Genomic DNA, 22,555 nt, shown 5'->3' on the forward strand with positions numbered 1-22,555 from the left:
ATCAGTATGAACAGAGGCGGAGTCGGCTCGAAAATGAAACCTGGTTGGCCGGAGCCTAGCCGGGTTGTCCGTTGGCGGGACCGACGTCGGAGTTGATCAGCCGAGGCCTCGGACCGGGCTGGCGCCCTTGGAAGACGGTTGGCCGAGGCCCCAGGGGTAACCGGCCGAGCCGCCTGCTCGGGCCGGATTCCCGGAGAAGTCCCTGGCAGCGATTGCCCGGGCGTGGTGATGACGTCGTCCTTCGGAGCGGAGATCCTCGGACCGCGTCGCCGTCCGAGGCTAGGTCGGGCCTCGCCGAAGGTGTCGTTGATGCCGAGGGTGTTGCTGCCCCCTTCCAGCGTCAAGACCCGAGCCTGCAGGATCAGATTGTCTTGTAGCGTGTGCCTTGTGCGGCCGCCGAGGCCAGAACACACACCCTCGCTGCGTTGTAAATTTGCGTCTCTTTTCCTCTTGTTTCGAGTATCTGGACTTTTTGTCGGTAACAGGGTTGTTTGTGCGAGCGAGAGTTGCTTCTCGCGGAAGGTGATGAGTGAGGTATCCGTATCCCGGAGGCGTGGGAGTCCCTCGGCTCGGTCGGCCTTGCCGCTTACGCATACTTTCACCCGTCCATGAGGCCCTGTCACCGACTCGGTCGAGAAGGCTCGAAGGATCGCTTCGGCAGAAGGGCTTCCGAACGTAAAGACTTGTTCGATCCGCGGAGCCACTTTATCCGAACGCGAGTTACTTATCGCAGAAGGTGATGAGTGAGGTATCCGTATCCCGGAGGCGTAGGAGTCCCTCGGCTCGGTCAGCCTTGGCTGCTTACGTGTACTCCGTCGTTTCCAGGACCCACTTTTCGAAGTAGTCAAAAAGCACGAAAGATATTCTGGTAAAAGAGATCTTTTTTCGAGGAAAATTTTGACGCAGACGGGGTTTCCCCCCTTTTAGCCCCCGAGGGAGGGTCGGGCTTTGCCGAGGCGAGGCCGACCCTTCCTTGTTGACTAAACTTTGCGTGGGTGCGAGGTATATGAACAACTTGGAAACATCTTAAGGGTAGAAGCGATGTAGCTGTTGGATGTTCCAAGCGTTGCCGTAGACTTCGCCTTGACTGTTGGCCAGCTTGTACGTTCCGGGCTTCAGAACTTTGGCGATGACAAATGGCCCCTCCCAGGGGGGCGTGAGCTTGTGCCTCCCTCGGGCGTCTTGCCGCAGCCGAAGCACCAGGTCGCCCACCTGGAGGTCTCGGGGTCGGACCCCTCGGGCGTGGTAGCGTCGTAGGGATTGCTGATACCGCGCCGAGTGTAGTAAGGCCCTGTCCCGAGCCTCTTCCAGCTGGTCCAGCGAGTCTTCTCGGCTAGCTTGGTTGCTTTGATCGTCGTAGGCCCTCGTCCTCGGGGAGCCGTATTCCAGGTCAGTAGGCAAGACGGCCTCGGCCCCGTAGACCAGGAAGAATGGCGTGAAACCCGTGGCTCGGCTCGGCGTTGTCCTCAGGCTCCAGACCACCGAGGGGAGTTCCTTCATCCATAGCTTGCCGAACTTGTTGAGGTCATTGTAAATCCGAGGCTTGAGCCCTTGTAGAATCATGCCGTTGGCACGCTCTACTTGCCCATTCGACATGGGATGAGCCACGACGGCCCAGTCCACCCGGATGTGGTGATCCTCGCAAAAATCCAAGAATTTTCTGCCGGTGAACTGGGTGCCGTTGTCGGTGATGATGGAGTTGGGGATCCCGAAGCGATGGATGATGTTGGTGAAGAACGCCACCGCCTGCTCGGACCTGATGCTGTTCAGGGGTCGGACCTCGATCCACTTGGAGAACTTGTCGATGGCGACCAGCAGGTGCGTGTAGCCCCCGGGCGCCTTCTGCAAGGGACCAACGAGGTCCAGACCCCACACAGCAAAGGGCCAGGTGATGGGTATCGTCTGCAGGGCCTGAGCGGGCAGGTGGGTCTGCTTCGCATAGAATTGACACCCTTCGCAGGTGCGGACAATTCTAGTAGCGTCGGCCACCGCCGTTGGCCAGTAGAAGCCTTGCCGGAAAGCATTCCCGACGAGGGCTCGGGGCGCTGCGTGATGGCCGCAAGCCCCCGAGTGTATCTCTTGCAGGAGTTCCTGACCTTCGGCGATGGAGATGCATCGCTGGAGGATGCCCGAGGGACTGCGGTGGTAGAGCTCCTTCCCATCGCCCAACAGGACGAACGACTTGGCGCGTCGCGCTATCCGCCGAGCCTCGGCTCGGTCGAGGGGCAGCTCCCCTTGGCGGAGATATTGCAGGTACGGGGTCTGCCAATCTCGATCAGGCGTGGCCCCGCTCCGCTCCTCCTCAATGTGCAGCGCCTCGCCCTCGGGGGCCGAGGGTACCTCGGGCTGAACCGAGGACGCCTCGGGCTGGACCGAGGATGCCTCGGGCTGGACCGAGGGTGCCTCGGGCTCGGGCGTGTCGTTGATCTTGACGGAGGGCTGATGCAGATCCCGGGAGAAGACGTCCCGGGGAACCGTTGTTCGCCCCGAGGCTATTTTTGCCAGCTCGTCCGCAGTCTCGTTGTAGCGCCGAGCGATGTGGTTAAGCTCGAGCCCGTAGAACTTGTCTTCCAGGCGCCGAACCTCATCGCAGTAGGCCTCCATCTTCGGGTCGCGGCAGTGGGAGTTCTTCATGACTTGGTCGATGACGAGCTGCGAGTCGCCGCGAGCGTCGAGGCATCGGACCCCTAGCTCGATGGCGATTCGCAATCCGTTGATCAGAGCTTCGTACTCGGCCACATTGTTGGACGCCGGGAAATGGAGGCGTAGCACGTAGCGTAGGTGTTTCCCGAGGGGCGAGATGAAGAGCAGGCCCGCGCCGGCTCCCGTCTTCATCAGCGACCCGTCGAAAAACATGGTCCAGAGCTCCGGTTGGATCGGAGCCGTCGGCAGCTGGGTGTCGACCCATTCGGCTACGAAGTCCGCCGATACCTGGGACTTGATGGCCTTCCGGGGCGCGAACGAGATGGTCTCGCCCATGATTTCCACCGCCCACTTTGCGATCCTGCCCGAGGCCTCTCGGCACTGGATGATCTCCCCCAGGGGGAAGGATGACACCACAGTTACCGGGTGAGACTCGAAGTAGTGTCGCAACTTCCGCCTCGTCAGGATCACTGCGTACAGCAGCTTCTGTACTTGTGGGTAGCGGATCTTGGTTTCAGACAGTACCTCGCTGACGAAGTAAACTGGCCTCTGAACGGGCAATGCATGCCCCTCTTCTTGCCTCTCGACCACAATCGCGGCGCTAACCACCTGAGTGGTCGCGGCGACGTAGGCCAAGAGGGCTTCTCCATCAGCTGGGGGTACCAAGATAGGCGCCTTGGTGAGGAGCGCCTTCAAGTCCCTGAGAGCTTCCTCGGCCTCAGGGGTCCAAGTGAAGCACTCGACCTTCCTTAACAGGCGGTACAGAGGCAGACCTCTTTTGCCGAGGCGTGAGATGAACCGGCTCAGGGCCGCGAGACATCCCATGACCCTCTGTACACCTTTTAAGTCCTTGATGGGCCCCATGTTGGTGATGGCTGCGATCTTCTCCGGGTTGGCTTCGATGCCCCGCTCGGAGACGATGAACCCCAAGAGCATGCCTCGGGGCACCCCGAAGACACACTTCTCGGGATTGAGCTTGACACCTTTTGCCTTGAGACACCGGAATGTCACTTCAAGGTCGGAGAGGAGGTTGGAAGCCTTCCTTGTCTTGACTACGATGTCATCGACGTAGGCCTCGACTGTGCGACCGATGTGTTCGCCGAACACATGGTTCATGCACCGCTGGTGCGTCGCGCTCGCATTCCTCAAACCGAACGGCATGGTGACATAGCAGTACATGCCGAAGGGCGTGATGAAAGAAGTCGCGAGCTGGTCGGACTCTTTCATCCGGATTTGGTGATACCCTGAGTAGGCATCGAGGAAGGACAGGGTTTCGCACCCAGCAGTGGAATCCACGATTTGATCGATGCGAGGTAGAGGGTAGGGAACCTTCGGACATGCTTTGTTGAGACCAGTGTAGTCTACACACATCCGCCATTTCCCCCCTTTCTTTCTCACAAGCACAGGGTTGGCAAGCCATTCGGGATGGAATACCTCTTTGATGAACCCTGCCGCCATTAGCTTGTGGATCTCCTCGCCTATCACTCTGCGCTTCTCCTCGTCGAATCGGCGCAGAGGCTGCCTGACGGGTCGGGCTCCGGCCCGAATATCCAGCGAGTGCTCGGCGACATCCCTCGGTATGCCGGGCATGTCCGAGGGACTCCACGCAAAGACATCGGCGTTTGCGCGGAGAAAGTCGACGAGCACTGCTTCCTATTTGGGGTCGAGCCCGGAACCGATCCGGATCTGCTTGGAGGTGTCGCCACTGGGGTCGAGAGGGACGGCCTTAACCGTCTCCGCTGGCTCGAAGTTGCCGGCATGTCGCTTCACGTCCGGCACCTCTTTAGAGAGGTTCTCCATGTCGGCGATGAGGGCCTCAGACTCGGCGAGGGCCTCGGCGTACTCCACGCACTCCACGTCGCATTCGAACGCGTGTTTGTACGTGGGGCCGACGGTGATGACCCCGTTGGGGCCCGGCATCTTGAGCTTCGGGTAGGTGTAGTTGGGGACGGCCATGAACTTCGCGTAGCATGGCCTCCCCAGCACCGCGTGGTAGGTTCCTCAGAACCCGACCACCTCGAACGTCAAAATCTCCCTTTGGAAGTTGGAGGGCGTTCCGAAGCTGACGGGAAGGTCGAGCCGTCCGAGGGGCTGGACGCGCTTCCCAGGATTGATCCCGTGGAAGGGCGCAGCGCCTGCTCGGACGGAGGACAGATCGACGCGCAGGAGCCTGAGGGTCTCGGCGTAGATGATGTTGAGGCAGCTGCCCCCATCCATCAGGACCTTGGTGAGCCTGACGTCGCCGACGATGGGGTCGACGACGAGCGGGTATTTCCCTGGGCTCGGCACGTGGTCGGGGTGGTCAGCTTGGTCGAAGGTGATGGGCTTGTCGGACCAGTCTAGGTAGACTGGCGCCGCCACCTTCACCGAGCAGACCTCCCGGCGCTCTTGCTTGCGATGCCGAGCCGAGGCATTCGCCGCATGCCCTCCGTAGATCATGAAGCAGTCGCGGACCTCAGGGAACTCTCCTGCTTGGTGATCTTCCCTTTTGTCGTCGTCGTAGGCCCTGCCACCCTCTGCAGGTGGCCCGACCTTGTGGAAGTGGCGCCGAAGCATGACGCACTCCTCGAGGGTGTGCTTGACGGGCCCCTGATGGTAGGGGCACGGCTCCTTGAGCATCTTGTCGAAGAGGTTAGCACCTCCGGGGGGCTTCCGAGGGTTCTTGTACTCGGCGGCGGCGACAAGGTCCGCGTCGGCGGCGTCGCGTTTCGCTTGCGACTTCTTCTTGCCTTTCTTCTTGGCGCCGCGCGGAGTAGACGCCTCGGGAGCCTCTTCCGACGGGCGGCCCGGGGGCTGCTTGTCCTTTCGGAAGATGGCCTCGACCGCCTCCTGGCCAGAGGCGAACTTGGTGGCGATGTCCATCAGCTCGCTCGCCCTGGTGGGGGTCTTGCGACCCAACTTGCTCACCAGGTCGCGGCAGGTGGTGCCGGCAAGGAACGCGCCGATGACATCTGAGTCGGTGATGTTGGGCAGCTCGGTGCGCTGCTTCGAGAATCGCCGGATGTAGTCCCGAAGAGACTCTCCCGGCTGTTGCCGGCAGCTTCGGAGGTCCCAGGAATTCCCGGGGCGCACGTACGTGCCCTGGAAATTGCCGACGAAGGCTTGGACCAAATCATCCCAGTTGGAGATCTGCCCCGGAGGCAGGTGCTCCAACCAGGCGCGAGCAGTGTCAGAGAGGAACAGGGGGAGGTTGCGGATGATGAGGTTGTCGTCGTCCGTTCCACCCAGTTGGCAGGCCAGGCGATAGTCTGCGAGCCACAGTTCCGGTCTCGTTTCCCCCGAGTACTTTGTGATAGTAGTCGGGGGTCGGAACCGGGCCGGGAACGGCGCCCATCGGATGGCCCGACTGAAGGCCTGCGGACCGGGTGGTTCGGGCGAGGGACTTCGATCCTCCCCGCTGTCGTAGCGTTCCCCACGCCTGGGGTGGTAGCCTCGGTGCACCCTTTCGTCGAGGTGAGCCCGACGGTCGCGACGATGGTGCTCGTTGGCGAGGTGGCCCGGGGCCGCAGGCGCGGTGTTGCGCGTGCGCCCGGTGTAGACCGAGGCTTCCCGCATGAATCGGGAAGTCGCGGCATGAGGTTCCGAGGGGTATCCCTGCCTTCGGGAGGTAGAGCTCTCGGCCCGTCGGGCCGCAGCGCCTTCCAGAAGATTCTTGAGCTCTCCCTGGATTCGCCGACCCTCGGTGGTTGATGGCTCCGGCATCGCGCGGAGGAGCATCGCCGCGGCTGCCAGGTTCTGACCGACCTCGCTGGATGCGGGTGGCGGCCTGACCCTGACGTCGTTGGCGACGCGGTGCTGGAAACCCTGGGGCAGGTGATGTATTTCTCCGGCCGGGGGTTGGCCCGCCCATACCTGCCCGACGTCCCGGCGGATCGACTCGAGCGCTCCTGCTCCCTCGTCGAGCCTGGCCTGCGCCCCGCGGACTTGCTCGAGCTGTGGGTCGTGACCCCCCGCCGGAACGGGGACCACAGCTAGCTCCCGCGGGATGTCGGCGCGAGGCACCGGCCTAGGGAGATCACCGTCCTCCGGCATGCCGAGGTGGTTGCCTTTGGAGGGATCCCCTAGCTCGACGTGGAAACATTCGCGGCTTGGGCCGCAGTCCTTGTCGTCAAGGCTGCGGCTACCGTCGGAACAGTCGGAGAGGCAGTAGTCACATGCGGTCACAAAGTCCCGCATGGCACTGGGGTTGCCAAATCCAGAGAAATCCCAGCAGATGCTGGGATCGTCATCTTCCTCGGACTCAGAGGGTCCGTAGGTCGAGACGTCCGTCAACCGGTCCCAAGGCGACCGCATACGAAACCCCAGAGGGGTTGCACTCGCCTCAACGAGAGTGCCCGCCAAAGCGAGGTCGCTAGGCGGGTTGAGGCCGAGTCGAAATGACGTAGGATGGGAATCAGTCAGTACCTTTTGGTCGACGAGGAGCGACATAGTCACGTCGAGGACTGATTGCGCCGTCGTCTTAGGTACGAGGGCGACGTCCTACAGGCCCTCCGCGAGCGCGCTGGCGTCGTCCACTTGCTCGGGATTGGCGTGTCGCGGGGGGACGGCGCTCGCCTTCGTCTCAAACGCGAGATCGACGCCCGACGCCCCCCCGTTGGGCGCTGGGGACGTCGATTCGCTCGACAGCCGACGAAACGCGGCCTCCCGCTTGGCCTTGGTTGCCCCGCCTCCTCCTCCGTTGGCGGGGGAGAGGAAGGGGCGAGCTCGAATGTCGTTCTTCCACCACGCGGGGAAGATGTCGTCGATTCCGCCGCCGGCGGGCGGGTCGTCGGCCGCCATTGTCGTTGTCGCGCGGCGGTGGAAGGAGTATCATGTCGTAGCTGCCGTCGAGGGACATGAACTCAAAACTCCCGAAACGGAGCACCGTCCCGGGTTGGAGAGGTTGTTGGAGACTGCCCATCTGGAGCTTGACGGGAAACTGCTCATCAACACGCAGCAGGCCCCTACCTGGCGCGCCAACTGTCGGCGTCTCGAGACCGGGGGGTCCCTAAGGCCGACGAGTGAGTGTGCCGCGTGCCCTAGCCCAGATGGGTCGAGCGCGTGGGCGAGCGCGAAGGGGGGAAGCGAGGTGGCCGGAGACGGGCGTGAGAGAGGTGGAAATCCCGCGGCCTTCGTGTTCGTCCCGCGCCCAGGTCGGGTGCGCTTGCAGTAGGGGGTTACAAGCATCCACGCGGGTGAGGGAAGCGAGCGGCCCCAAGAGAGCGCCTGCCCCGTCCTCGTCCCCGCGCGGCCAACCCTCTCTAAGAAGGCCCTGGTCCTTCCTTTTATAGGCGTAAGGAGAGGATCCAGGTGTACAATGGGGGTGTAGTAGAGTGCTACGTGTCTAGCGGGGGAGAACTAGCGCCCTAAGTACATGCCAATGTGGCAGCCGGAGAGATCTTGGCACCCTGCTGGTGTGATGTCGTGGCTGTCGGAGGAGCAATGGAGCCTGGCGGAGGGACAGCTGTCGGAGCGGTTGAGTCCTTGCTGACGTCCCTTTGCTTCCGTAAGGGAGCTGAGAGCCGCCGTCGTCACAGGGCTAGCGGGGCGCCATCATTGCCTATCTGGCAGAGCTAGCCAGATGGGACACCGGTCTTGTTTTCTGTGGCCCGAGTCGGCTCGGGGTAGAGTGATGATGGCGCTTCCCGTTGACGTGGCGGGCCTGTGCCCTAGGTCGGGCGACGTGGAGGCTCCTCCGAAGCCGAGGTCGAGTCTGTCTTCCATGACCGAGGCTGAGCCCGAGCTCCTGGGTCGGGCGAGCCGGAGGTTGTTCGGCAGAGGCCAGGGCGGAGTCCGAGCCCTGGGGTCGGGCGAAGCGGAGTTCGTCGTCTTCTGGGGCTGAGCCCGAGTCCGAGCCCTGGGTCGGGCGGAGCGGAGTTCGCCGTCTTCCGGGGCCTTAGCCCGTGTCCGAGCCCTGGGTCGGGCGGAGCGGAGTTCGCCGTCTTCCGGGGCCTTAGCCCGAGTCCGAGCCCTGGGTCGGGCGGAGCGGAGTTCGCCGTCTTCCGGGGCTTTAGCCCGAGTCTGAGCCCTGGGTCGGGCGGAGCGGAGTTCGCCGTCTTCCGGGGCCTTAGCCCGTGTCCGAGCCCTGGGTCGGGCGGAGCTTCCTATGGCGCCTTTGGCAAGGCCTGACTGCCTGTCAGTCTCACTCTGTCAAGTGGCACTTTGCGTTAAATGCTCCTGCGACTCGGTCGGTCGGCGCGGCGATTTAGTCAGGGCTGCTTCTTAGCGAAGGCAAGGCCTCGGGCGAGCCGGAGATGTGTCCGCCGTTAAAAAGGGGGGGCCTCGGGCGAGACGGAAACCCCTCGGGGTCGGCTGCCCTTGCCCGAGGCTAGGCTCGGGCGAGGCGTGATCGAGTCGCTCGTATGGACTGATCCCTGACTTAATCGCACCCATCAGACCTCTGCAGCTTTATGCTGATGGGGGTTACCAGCTGAGAATTAGGCGTCTTGAGGGTACCCCTAATTATGGTCCCCGACAAGACTCGTCAGGCGCGCCGGCTGCTGGGTGACCCTGACGCCGCCTGCCGGCAGATTGGACATGACGCATTAAATGCTGAGAGGGCGCGTCGCCTGTCAGCATGGTGGCAGGCGGTGCGTCCTCTCCGCAATAAATGCAAAGACTGCACAGCCGCATGAGCCTTTCATTAGGCTCGGCCCGTTGGCTTACGTTACGGGCCACAAGCCATGCGGCTGCGGCAGGTTTCTGCCTGAGCGGGGAGCGTAGGGCAAGGCTTGGACACGTGTCGGCACCGGACCCTTGCTTGTGCCGGGGTCCTCTCTGTCCCGGGACCCTGCCAAGGCTCGGACCTCACTCAGGGGACCTGACATGTCTCCACGGGAGCTCCGGTCTCGTACTCACAGGGGTCTGGTGTTCCTCTGCGGAGGTCTGGACCCAACGGTGCTTCCTGGGACGTATTATCCTTCCTCACCACGTGGTTCCCTTAGGCCTGCCCATGTGGTGGGGTCGGGTGCCGCTCTCCGTGTGACCTGGAGGTGTCATACGGGTGCAGCGCCTTCATACTGTGGAAGAGGGTACCCCTGATTCAGGGTACCGACATACTTAGTTTTATAGACCACATCAATGTAACACCAAATTAGCACAACTCATCACACATTATTCATCATCAATTCACAATTAACACACATATTAACCCAGAATCATGTATAGTTGCAGAGACCAATTCAACACAGACACAGTTCATCAATCATCACTTTAACTCATGGCTATAGATACCACACATAAATATAATATGTTCATCAATTAATGTGTAATGATATGCGTATAATTTTATTTTGTTGAAACGTGATAAGTCATTTATCTTATGAGCTGGTTCATTAATAAACTAAGATAAGATATTAGTTCGGCTCGTGAAAAAAATTCAAACGAGTTGATCTGATTGGAGTGTAACTGACCACGAACTGACCATTTCGTTTAGCGCTATCTGTGCATGAGCTTAGCTGTTGACGTACGAACCAGGCTACCATGGTGCAGAAGCAGAACCAAACAAACGGCTAGCTCCATAGTCATATGTTGATGTCGTGTCGCTGCATCGTGCAAGGCAGGGTCAGGATAATCGGCGGGGCAGGCCCACCATGCTTTAGCAGCATCTAGGAATCTCTGCACGTCGTCACTCGCGTCCCAATCCCATGTTCCGGCCAGCGCCACTGTAGTACTGTTTGGTAGCCCGTCACCGTCCTCCACATCTCCATTGCTGCTGCTGTTCCTTGCGTCCATGTCCATGAGAGTGGGAGTGGGTAGGCGAGGCGGCCGCGGCGGCTAGTCGCCTAGTCCTCCTAGTCCCGGGTCCCGGCGGGCGCCAGGGGCCACACGGCGAGCGGCCGAGCCGAGCGGTCTCCTGCACGGCTGCACCGCCGCCTGGCACCAAGCACAGCAAACGAACCCTTTTGTGCTCGTGAAGCGGTGGTCTTGCTTTTCTACATCCGGAAAGGAAAAGGCACCGTGCTCTTCTTTGTCCTTTCACAAATCACAAGCTGCTGCAAAGGATTTTTTTTTCTGAATCGTCGAAATCGTGAACCTTAGCTACTCCCTTATTCCTGACATACATATAAATAAACAATACACAAGATTCAAATTTATTTTTAAGTAATAAATTATTCTAGATTACAACCTATCCATAGGTGCCTGTGTTTTTTAAACTATGCATTATTGAAAATGACTCAGCTAGAATTAGACTGTTCTTATGAAGATAGAGTATGTTCCGCCGCCTATATTTCAAACTCAGATAGACTTAGACGGTTTTTATTGTTTGAAAAAACAAAATTTTCAATAGCAAAACATATAAATTTGAAAATACATTTGAGACTCTAAACAACTTTTAAAAAATTGTTAACAATAAACATGTAGCTCAGGTCGACCACTGTATCAACTAAGGGGTGTTTGGTTTAAGAAATCACTACATCCAAATTGAGGTGGTGCATCATGCAGGGTTCATTCCTCAAATTTGGTGAGATGAATGAGATGATGATGGATTTTAGGAGACATACACTTAAAACTTCTACCTCCGAATATCGTTGATTATGAGGCAACCACGTCTTAATATGTCTATCTCTAAAAATCTATTTATGTAGGCGCGGATGTCCTAGTAAGACATCTGCCTCCATTGATCAATGATTTTCGGAGGCGAACTTCCTAGTCTTCATAAACATTTTTTGGAGGCAGAAAGTTTTCTGGAACCCAACTAAGAGTCTGTTTAGTATGGTGGCTTCAGAGCTAAAATCTAAGGAGAGCTCGATAAATTTTTGCCAAACATCTCAACTCCAGATTTGTTAAATTCATTAAGTTTTTTTGGAGCTGTAATGAAATTTTTCGAAGTATCTGTTTTGCTGATTCAAAATTTCTCAAAACCAATCCATAAATGCCTCGATGCGCACCGCGTACAAGAACAAGTTAGTTGATAACTAATCAGTGGGCAAAAGTTAGTATTTTATGAGACTTTTTATTTAGTTCTAATAGGTTGAGCAAGATGGAAGCTCCCATTACGATTTTGTGGTTCATGGCTGGGTCTGGACGGCGGCATCAGCCATTGCCCATTATATTTGCAGGCTTATACAAATACTTAAATACGAGACTGGAGAAAACTCACGACGATCTCGTCGTCTACTCGTGAATTCTAATATCCAACCTCCATTGTCCATTCCATCCATGATTCTGCCGCATGCGCAGTCAGTAGAACCAACTGCCGTTGGATCCCGTGGACTTGTGCGGCTGCTGCAACCCGCCGCCTCCCGCCACGTCCAGGCCTGAGCCGAACCTCAGCCCCGGTGACGCGGCGGCGATGTCGCCTCCGAACTGCGCGTCGTCGTCACGGACGTAGACCGCCGCCGCTGCGCTCTGCTGTATCACATTGCTGATGATGTCGCCAAATCGGCACGGCGTCGGGAACGGACCGGGCAGCTGCACTTCGGGGCCGGGGGCGGCCGTGTCCACGTTGCCCACGTTGGCCTCGTACATGTCCATCAGCTCCCCGAGCGACCTCTGGCCGTCCAGGGGCAAATCCAAGTCCAAGCCGCCAAGCGCCGCCGTCTGGCCGACGCTGTTGTTGAACATGCACGAGTACTGGTGCGCGTTGCGCGTGTTGCGGTCCAGGAACCCATGCGCGCTGCTGCTGTGCGAGCACTGCACGTTGCCGCATGTGTAGGCGCGGCGGAAGCTGCCGCCCAGCATCAGCTCCGGCTCCACGGCGGCGGCCGGCGCGCTTCTTTTCTGGAAGAACACGGCGTCGGCGGCCTCCTGCTTAATCGGCGGCGCGGGCTCGGCCACGACGAATTTGTTGTGGCCCGCATCGTCCATGAACGACGACGAAAGGTCCAGGAATGCTGCGGCGGCGGGGTTGGAGGTTGGCTGCTGGTTCCGGCCGGTGTCGTCTTCACCGTCGACATCGTACTCGCCGGAGCTGGCGCAGAAGGGGAACATGGCGGCGGAGGACGGCGCCGGGCGGGCGCCAGGGTGCAGCTGGATGTAGAGCTCCTCCTCCTGCCTGAGCACGGCGAGCCACGCGACGATCTCCCTGGCGGTCATCTTGTCCTGCAGGCACTTGGACTGCCGGACGAGGCGGCGCGCCTTGTCGACGTCGGGCGACATGTGCTTGATGACGGCCGTGAGCACGGCCACCTTCCACGCCTTCTTGAGGTCGTGCGGCTTCTTGTACGGCGGTGGGCCGAGGTCCCCGGGCACGGCGGCCAGCGGCCACCACGGCGGCGGCACGCCCTTCTCGAGCGGGAACCGGCGCTGGGGCGGGTCGCAGTGCTGCATGAGCGCGGAGAGCAGCGAGCCCAGCGTGGTGTCCTGCAGCTCGTGCAGGGAGTGATGCTGGCCTTCCGCGTCGGCGCCTCCGCACCCGTCCGCGGCCCCGCCTCCCGCGGCGGCGGTGTCTGCCTGGTACTTGGCGGCGGCGGCGGGCCCGTTGCGGTCGAAGCGGACCTTCTCCTTCCACCAGGCGCGGAGGTTGTCGGAGGCGCCGGTGACGGGCTTGCCGTTCTCCGGGATGATGCCGTACACGAAGCCCTGCGCGTTGCAGACCTCCATCATCTTGAGCATGTACTTGAGGATCCCGTCCTGCGCGCGCGACATCTTCTTGCGCCGCGCCTGCTCCTGCGACTGCCGCTGCCTGCTGCGGCTGGCCTCGTGCTTGCCGCCGGAAGGGCGGCCGCTCTGCTGCTGCTGCTCCTTGAGGCGCCTCAGCCGCACGCGGTCGCGCCACATGCGGCGCTCCAGCTCCTCGACGCCGTCCACATCGTCGTCGTCACTCATCATCATCTCGTCCGCATCCAAGGGGAGGAAGCTCATAGTCATCTCCTCGGTCGCCGGCGCCGGGTTGGCGAGGTCACCCTCTCCAAAGAAGCACTCGCCTGCCGGGAACCCGAAGAGGACCTTGTCATCCGCCGCCAAGCGCTGGTCCAGCATCAGCGTCCCTCCTCCTCCCATTATTGCGCCGCGCTTAGAGGTAAGTAGAGTTCTAGTGGCAGGCAGGCGCACCAGACGCGAGCTTGCTGCTTGCTACTACTTGGTAATGGTAGCGAGTAGATGAGTGGAGTTTGTTATGGCCGCAGGCGCAGCGGCACTATATATAGATCGATCGATCGGGGTGCAGGACGCGGCAAGGTGACCGTGTGAACTGTTTGAAGGTGTAGGAGACGTCCTCAAATTTGCTTGGACATGACGTGCACTCACGACTCTCCTTGGTTTTTCACCATGTGCAAATTCACAGGCAGCTCAGGCCGTTGTTAGCGCCATTTCTGACCTAATAATATCAGCTATACATGAACGAGCGAGGTTGTCACTCAGACGATGGGACACCAAAAAAGACAATTATGCACGTTTATTCCGCCTAATTAAGTCACTCTCTTTTGTTCTGTGTTGGAGCTTGTACTAGTTTTGCGTTTAGGATAAGCCGCTAGTAGTTTGATTATTTGCAAAGTAAGGGCACATGTACTAGAGTTTACACTAATATTGTTTGCTATTGTGTTTTAGATATACTTTACAAATGTACTAGAGTTTACACTCTATAAATAGCGTTCTTTTTGTCCAACTTTACTTTAGACTGTCCGCAGCGCATGCCGCTCTAGCTCCCTCTCCCCTTGTATGTCGGCTACAAGAGATCCCCTACGCCTGCAACGTTTGCCTCTACAGAGCCCCCTAGCGAGCGGAGCTCTTCTCTCTCCCTCCAGTTCTGGCGTGTCACTGCTTACGCGCCCTAACACTGTTTGGTACTGCAGCTGTGGGCCCGCGATGAATTGTTAGTAGATGAAAAAATGATAGTGGATAAAAAGTAGGTGTAGAAAATGATATTTTATGGTTGTAGTGGGGTATAGGGGAAGTATTTAGGGGAAACCGCTGCGAGAGATGAAAAGCAGATGATGGAATGTTGATGATGTGACACAAAAAAGTGATATAGGGGAAAAATTTAGGGAGAACCGCTGCGGATAGTCTTACAGTAGCAGGTAGCGTTGTCGCTGCAGCACTTTTTCCACTGCATACTTGCCTCTAGCTCGGTATATATATAGTACCATGCAAGGTTTCTGACTACGGACAACCTTAGTGTTTCTCTTGGGCGATTAGTATTTCTCTACACATGCAAAGACGTCCAACACCTCTAATGCGCTCCTCTAGGTTTATATCTACTGTTTAACGAAGATTACACACTTCTACCACTCGGTGATTGTGTGTACCATTGTTGTACACGCAAGGGGTCTATAGTCTTGCAAGATCACACTATGTTTGTCATGTGATCGCCACGATGTATCTAAGGGAACGAGGCCCATGGTGGTTTGGTTCGAAACTCGATAGCAAAGACGTTAGAGAGAGATCATCTCAAGTATCCACTTGCTTGTGGGGAATGCTTTAGTGATATCCAAGGAGTTGCCCATCTAAGGCTATGACTAGCAGATCGTGCATGTGGCCGTGTAAAATAGTGTTTTGCATTGTAGACGGCACTGTTTACACAATGGAGTTTGAAATGAGAGACAAGAATGAGTAAGTTGTTGGAGATAGCCTAAGAGCTTGACCCTTTAAGGACATCCTTGAAAGGGGTTCTAACACAAACTAAGACGAAGTGATGAGCTTCTTGTTATCTCAAAAGTATCAGAGTCATTGATGAAAGTTTGTATCTCCGACTCAATTAAGCTTCTATATTTACATCGTGTACCTAGGTTGTGCACTTACCTCCCTACCTTTATAGATAGGCTAGTTGATAGGATTAGAACCTATCTTGCACAACTCTTTTGCAACAGATATAACAACACATCTAGCAAAATATTAGTTGTGGATTATTTATTGCGTAAATTTTGACTAGATAGAAATTAGAGGCCTTAATTTTAAAAACAATGATCCCTTCAATATACATATGAAATGGTGCGGCTAATTTATCAAGATGCATAGATTAATGTGGTAATATCTAGACTCTAGAATTAACGTGGAGGCTTCTTTCGACTGTAAAATACGAAGACGAAGATAGTAAATTTGAATTTCAACTTCAAATATAATTTATATAAATCTCTACTACTTATTAAGGCAGTAAGGGGTAGGCTGCCATTTCGTGTTCCATCTTTCCGATTCCCCCTGCGCGCACAGTCCATTCCCTGTTTCCTTTTCTCAGTCTCTCCTCCCCACAAAACCCATTCCTATTCCCACGTACATCTCACGCCTAGCTAAAATTAAATTAAAAAATAGCCCCCAAGGGGATTCAAACCCACAACCCCTCAAGTAAATGTGCTCAAAGCTACCACTACACCACATGCGTGTTTATGTCTACATCTATTATAGTAAAAACAAATACTACATCTCTCTCGAAGCCCACCTGCTAACCTTGCACAATGTGTAGTAGTAGATAAGTATCACCGAGATTATTAAATTATATTTTTGGATTGAGGGAGTAGCATTTAAAGAAGAGCCTTACATGCAATTTCTTTTGTTTGAATAATGTTTTCAACTTAAATTCTTTTTTTTTTTGCATGTGTGACATTTATTCTTTGTAATAATTTTCCATGGATCTGACTTATAAGTCATTTTCATAAACCAATGCCAAAGATGAATCCATGTTTCTTACTTGGAAACCCCGAACAAACACCACTAGCACGAGGCGCTCGCGTTGGCGTCGCTCATTGACGACGAGAAGAAACTTGGCGACTGCCAGTTCGACCTCTGGAAGCAGTCCTACGTGGCCCATGCGCCGCTGTGTATGGCAAGCTCCGGCGCAGCCGCCACTTGGACGTGGTCCGGAGCGGCTGCACCGCGCTGTCCATTATCAAACATGGGGACCTCATGGTCGTCGCCAATGCCGATGACTCTCGGGTTGTTCTGGGCACCGCAACCGACGACGGCGCCATCACGCCGTCCAGCTCATCATCCACCTGAAGCCCAACCTGTCACGTAAGTCGCTACCGACCGACCATGAATTCTTGTGCATTGGGATGACGAACATTGTTGTTGCTGTGTGAGTGTCCTCGAACAAGATGTATGTAGAGGAGTAGCACATCCGGTGGTGCAACGACCAGGTGTACTACCTCGTTGATGAGCCCGGGGTGCACTTCATTTTGCAGCCCAGCCAAGAGTCATCGGTACTCACCATGTCGCGCGCGTTCGACGACTACTATATCAAGGATTGTGGCGTCCTCTCAGCGCCGGGGGTAAGCAGAGGAGGATCGACAACAATGACAACTCGCCATCGTCGGGGTAGCTTTTGTGTTGGCCTTCTTTTAATTCTCTTCGCAAACACACACTTGCATTTTTTGTTTAAGCAAGCGTGTATGGTGGTGCGTGCCTGATGACTAACGATGTACGATGGAACTTCTACCGGCAGGTGTGGCACATGCTCTCTAATGATGAGACCATGCAAATCATGACATATATGAAAGTCTGCATGATACTGATGGTTGCAATGTAGTAGTGAAACAACTAAATTAAAATAATAAAATTTATGTATGGCTGGGATCACAAATAGATTATGAAATATTTTGTTATAACAGTATAAGACACATTTTGTATATAAGTTATAATGGTATTATATGTTCCCGTTGTAATGCACGGGTACTCACCTAGTACATTATTAAGTACCGTGAGTCCTTTGCACGTGGCTCCAGCTTCTTATAGTTGTTGCAACGAAGCTATACCAAATGCTCATCTAAAAAATGGCTTTTTGAAAGAAGATCGGAGGAGGTAGCACCGTTTTTCTTATTAAGGAGCTGGAGTTTTTCTTCATAAACTTGACAAAAAAACATTAAAAAACAAAGTTTTTACTGAGTTGTTTTAAGCTTCAGCTCCATCTGAGAAGCTGTTCCGTAAGAGGAGCTAGAGTCATGCCAAATTAACGCCATGTACGTGTTCTAGATTTATGTTTTTAAATATTAGCATACGAGGGCAAAAAGTCTAAAGGTAATTTGCATTTTTTGTATTTATCCCATCATCCAGAAACGATGAGCATGTGTTGCATAATTTGGCCGATCTATTGAAACATCCAACTTGTCTTTTTTTGTTTGCGGACACGGAGATTAGCGGAGGGAGGGAGGGAGAGAGAGAGAGGGGGAGGGGGAGGGAGGGAGGGAGAGAGGGAGAGAGAGAGGGAGGGAGGGAGGGAGGGAGAGAGGGAGGGAGGGAGAGAGAGAGAGAGAGAGGGAGAGAGAGAGAGAGAGAGAGAGAGAGAGAGAGAGAGAGAGAGAGAGAGAGGGGGGGGGGGACTGAAAAACGGAGCAAATACAGACAACCGTCGCAATTGGTGAGGAACTCGAATTGTTAGAAGACAACCGGCCACCCAAACATCCATCGGAATTTATATTTGAGAATGAGCGAGGGAAAAAAATGCCTAGCAACAGAAGGCAATTTTAATTTGTTTGGTCTCACATGCATGCATGCAAACACAGTGGCATGAAATGTCTAAATATTAACTGTCTGATGACTTGGCTATTTTAGCGTGTTTACAAACACTGCCTGCTACGAATGTCTCTGAAGAACAATATCAACATCTATGAATTAGTAAGTTCAACCTAGAAACTTAAGTTTGTAGGAGAAAGTAGACAATCCAATTATACACTTCAACAACCCATGTATATGGGGCCAGAAAGGAAAGCGGCATCTGGTATGTTAAAGTGGACGAGCTATCCGATTCATTCTACGCACTGTTTTCGGGGAGGGGTCAACACATGTGGCAGCAGCTCGCTCCATCATATCGCTGCACTGCACATGCTGGACGGGCAATGCAAATGCATGCCGATGATGGATGTAATTCAGTTCAGTTTTCATCCCTTCGTTTCTTCCATGGCCGGCCGCCATGGTTGCTCCAAGGACATGAACAGTTGCCATGGAGGAAGTGCAACCGTGAGAGACGCGAGGATCTCATCGCGGGTTACTCTTTTTTCCCATTACAGTTTCAGAGATTTAAAACCCAGTTTTATCGATATACCAGACTTCTGTGTATTTGCTATAGGAACAACATGCTAAGCTTTGCTGCCAATAGGAAATATCAAATCTGTCCACGCAAGGCAACCACAGAATAATTCTTTTGCTTCCCAAAGTCCTCTAACAAACAATTCAATGGGAAATTCAGAAGTTTTTTCGTGATTGAGTAAATAAAGGAAAAATCAAAGATGAAAAGTGGATGGAAGTATGAGATTTTCCCAATTGCCCATGGATTGAACCATACTTATAGAATATCAGAAACTGGAATTGATTAAATTGCACTCTGTATGCCTGATCAAAACCTTCGTTTGTTTTCCTTGAAAACTAGAAACCTACTAAGTGCATTGGCAAACTTGTAGGCATATTTCTCCAAAAGCCTACATGTTGTTAACATCTACTACATCTTTTTTAGATTATAAGATGTTTTGACTTTTCTGGATATATATATATATATATATATATATATATATATATATATATATATATATATATATATATATATATATATATATATATATATATATATATATATATATATATATATATATATATATATATATATATATATATATATAGACACACACACACACTACTAGTGGATGGTGCGCGCCCTGTGCGGTATCAAATTCGTATCTGACATTTTAAATGTACATAAATATTATGTATAAGTTAATATATAATACACAATAAGTATAAAATGTCTGAAACAAAAGTAAGGAAAAATAACACTTTTGTACTATGTGATCGAGTTGTAAAATTTACCTGAATTTGTGTAATGTCCAGTTACAGTCAGAGTGACGATACCCAGTGGAATCAAGAGTTGTTGTTCTACCACACTTTTTGCAAGAAGGAAATCACCAATTCATGTTTTCAGGGTATGTACAATGGGTGTCTTGAGTTGTGTCTTCGAGTGTGTCCAGGGGGTGAATGTAAAAAAACTCAAGACATGTATCTTGACGAAGACACATTGTCTTAGCTCTATGTTCAAGACAGGAGGCTAACTGATTGGTCATTTTAATTTATTGAATGCTCTGATTGGTACAATGAATATGGTAAGACACATGTTTTAGATATGTCCACTATATTATGTTTTGTTTTAATTATGTCTTATACTTGAAGTACCGTACATATCTTTGTTCAATGCGTTTGGTCGGTAAAATTAATTTCTTTTCGCTGCTACCTCCACCTTCTGGAAAGAACCGGCGTAGTCTATGTCTATATCTGCTGAGAAATAGAAATTTCCAGAGACGTAGGGAGCGACGCGCGCTATACTGAGTACGTGATGGAGTCAGCGGGGGATGGCAGCCACTGATTCACCATCGAGCGGCTTGAGTAAGAAATGCTGACGTGGATGGCTAAGGAGGCGAGTTTTGGAGCAGCTTTAATAATATAGAAATGTCTAGACATATAGTAAAGACAATGTATCTTGAAAATAGTCTTATCCTCCATGTGGTATCTCCTGACCATACTTATAGAAGATTATATTTATCTCAACTAGAACTATTAATACTATCCATGATGCCTCGTATATGAACAAGAGAGTAGCTATTCTTCCCATCCGGATGTCCAAAGCAGCCCACGACAGGAGGCTGTTGCCGCCTTGCTACCAGACCATCGAACCGCCAGTCCTCTCTTTCCCTCCAAAACCTCCCCCCACCCTTGGTAACCTTAAATCCAGCACCTCAATCGGCAGCTATACAAGTTCTAAACTGTTGGCTTGCTTGTGGTTGTAGCATTGGCTCTTAGGGGGCGTTTGACAGAGCTCCCTCCGCTCCCAACGAGAATCACTCCGGCCGAGCCAAACGATAAAAATCTAAACTGCTCTATGGTGAGAGTGGAGTGAATCTAGCCTCTATCTTTTACTAGAAAGTAGGAGCCAAAAAAACCCTGCTTCCCACCCAACCTGCTCCCCACTCTCTTAACTTCTCATAAACCACTTTACAGGCTATTTGATAAACGGTTTTCGCTAAATAGATTCACTTCCGGTAGAGAATCAATCGGAATCACTCGGAGCTAGAGAATCATGAAACGTAGATCTACCAAACGAGCCCTTGTACTGCACTGCAACTGTCTGTCTGTCTCGGTCCATGACCATGATTATCAGCATCGGACCAATATAATGTTTGTTGTTCATGAAGATATGCTATGTAAATTTGCCCGAACAAGGTAACAATACTGAACGAAGGTACAGTACTGAAATACCAAGCTGGTAGGGCTGTTGTCCCATAGATTTTGGGAGAAATTGGATTTGACCAGACTCAGGATTATGTTCCGTTGCCACAAAACCAAAACCATACACTAACCAAATATGAGAAGCCACACTTATTTTTGTCATTATTCAAAGCGTCACTGACATTCCATTCAAGTTGTTCAAATGCAGCTTAATGGCACGAAGAAGGGAAATACCAAGAACGGACAAGGCTATGCCTAGTCAAGGAAGCAGCTTCCCTGTCATGAAGCAGGCGAACTTGCTGTTCCGACAGTACTCGTAGGGCACGCCGGCCACCGTGAGCAGTCGCTCCAGCACCTCCTTGACCCGGTCAGGCTCCGCCGTCTCGCACTCGAGCTCGTACCTGGTCCCAAAGTCGAACCGCGTCTCGTCGAGCTCCAGCACGAGGCCGCCGCCGCCGTCCTCAAGCTCGTACTCGTAGACAGCGCGCGTGTTCCCGAAGCCGCCGAGGCAGAGGAAGGGGGCGGCGTCCCCGCCGACGCCGTACTCGGCGGCGACGAGGCGGATGATCGGCGAGTCGAGGCCGCCGAGGCGGGCGGGGTCGTCGGCGCAGGCGACGGCGAGCGCGGGCTCGAGGGGCTCCTCGATCTCCTCGACGCGGCTGACGCCGGCCTCGATCCGCGGGCGGCGCTTGAGCGCGAGGACGGCGCGCGAGGGGCCGCGGTCGTCGGGCCCGTCGTAGAGGCGGACGCGGAGCGCGGCGGTGGCGGCTCCGAGCGTGCGCGCGGCGTCGTCGAAGAAGAGGTTCCGCTGGGCGTGGGTGCGGCGGAGGCGGGGCGCGAGGAACGCGGACAGGCGGCGGTGCGCGGCGGCGTCGGGGAGGCGGAGCTTGATCTCAACCTCCATGGGGTGGATGGGGTGGTCGCGGGTTCGGGGCCGGAGCCGGCGGGGTGGAGAGGCCGATGCCGATGCGTTGGGACTTGGATGGCACGGCGCCGGGCTTCGGGTGGAGGAATTGGAGCAGGGGATTGGAGGTCTGCGGGCCAAGGACTGGAGACGGAGTGGTGTAACCGGAAGGATCCTTGGTGGTGGTGGCTGCCGCGGCGGCGCGGAGGTGGTCTTCGAGCTCGTCGCGGTCGGAGGAGGTGAGCTCGATGCGGGTTGGGTTGCGGCGCAGCATTATTGGCGGATGATAAGATGGAGACGGAGGAGGACTGGTTCCTGGTTGGTTTGGTGGTCAGCGAGCAGGGCCAAAGCGACTCCCAATTAGTTACGCAGGCCGTGCCATCATTTATGGACTCAGCACTCAGCCCAAGCACGGCACTGGGCTGTTTAGGCGTACTTGGGCCGGCCCGTTGAGCCTGACAGTCGAGTAGGTCTTGCCATTTATCACACAGATGAACCCAAAAAAAACACACACACACAACACCATAGATCTAACAAAAGAATGCCGTGGATCTTGCCATGCTTGAGAAAAAAGAGATTGAAACACAAATCAAAATGATGTCATGGATCTTGCTGTTGCTGCTTGCCGTGGGTGGCATGTGCACGCGTGTTTGCACATTTTTGGGACAAAAAAAGCATTCAAGATGACATATATACATTCGCTAAGCTTGTTGGCAACACCATTTTCCCCTTATTTCTCAAGATGACATAACACTTTGAAATACTGTCACATGCACTTCATTATTGTAAGGAGAAAGAAAAAGAAAAGAAAAGAAAAGAAAAATGGTGTCGTCGTCGATCGTCATGCATGCAAATTAAACTGCTGGTCCAGGCAGATATGGAGATGATCGACTTGTTGGTCATGGAGTGAAGAGCGGGATGGCACGGAGGGGCATAGCGGGTTCAAGT

General features: G+C 54.2%; 2 protein-coding genes across 2 annotated transcripts; both read right to left on the reverse strand.

Moving 5' to 3' along the window:
* Positions 1–11,548: 11,548 nt before the first annotated feature.
* On the reverse strand, positions 11,549–13,670 carry LOC103633580 (protein ETHYLENE-INSENSITIVE 3-like 2). The gene has a single exon (XM_008655273.4). The coding sequence runs from the start codon at positions 13,564–13,566 to the stop codon at positions 11,806–11,808; it is 1,761 nt and encodes a 586-aa protein (XP_008653495.1). The 5' UTR covers positions 13,567–13,670; the 3' UTR covers positions 11,549–11,805.
* A 6,969-nt stretch (positions 13,671–20,639) lies between these two features.
* Positions 20,640–21,871, reverse strand: LOC100217115 (adenylate cyclase). The gene has a single exon (NM_001143483.2). It carries the CDS (start codon positions 21,605–21,607, stop codon positions 20,963–20,965), a length of 645 nt encoding a protein of 214 aa, NP_001136955.1. The 5' UTR covers positions 21,608–21,871; the 3' UTR covers positions 20,640–20,962.
* Between the last annotated feature and the right edge of the window lie 684 nt (positions 21,872–22,555).

The sequence above is a fragment of the Zea mays genome, chromosome 7 (genome assembly GCF_902167145.1).
Source record: "Zea mays cultivar B73 chromosome 7, Zm-B73-REFERENCE-NAM-5.0, whole genome shotgun sequence".
Classification (NCBI taxonomy): Eukaryota; Viridiplantae; Streptophyta; class Magnoliopsida; order Poales; family Poaceae; genus Zea; species Zea mays.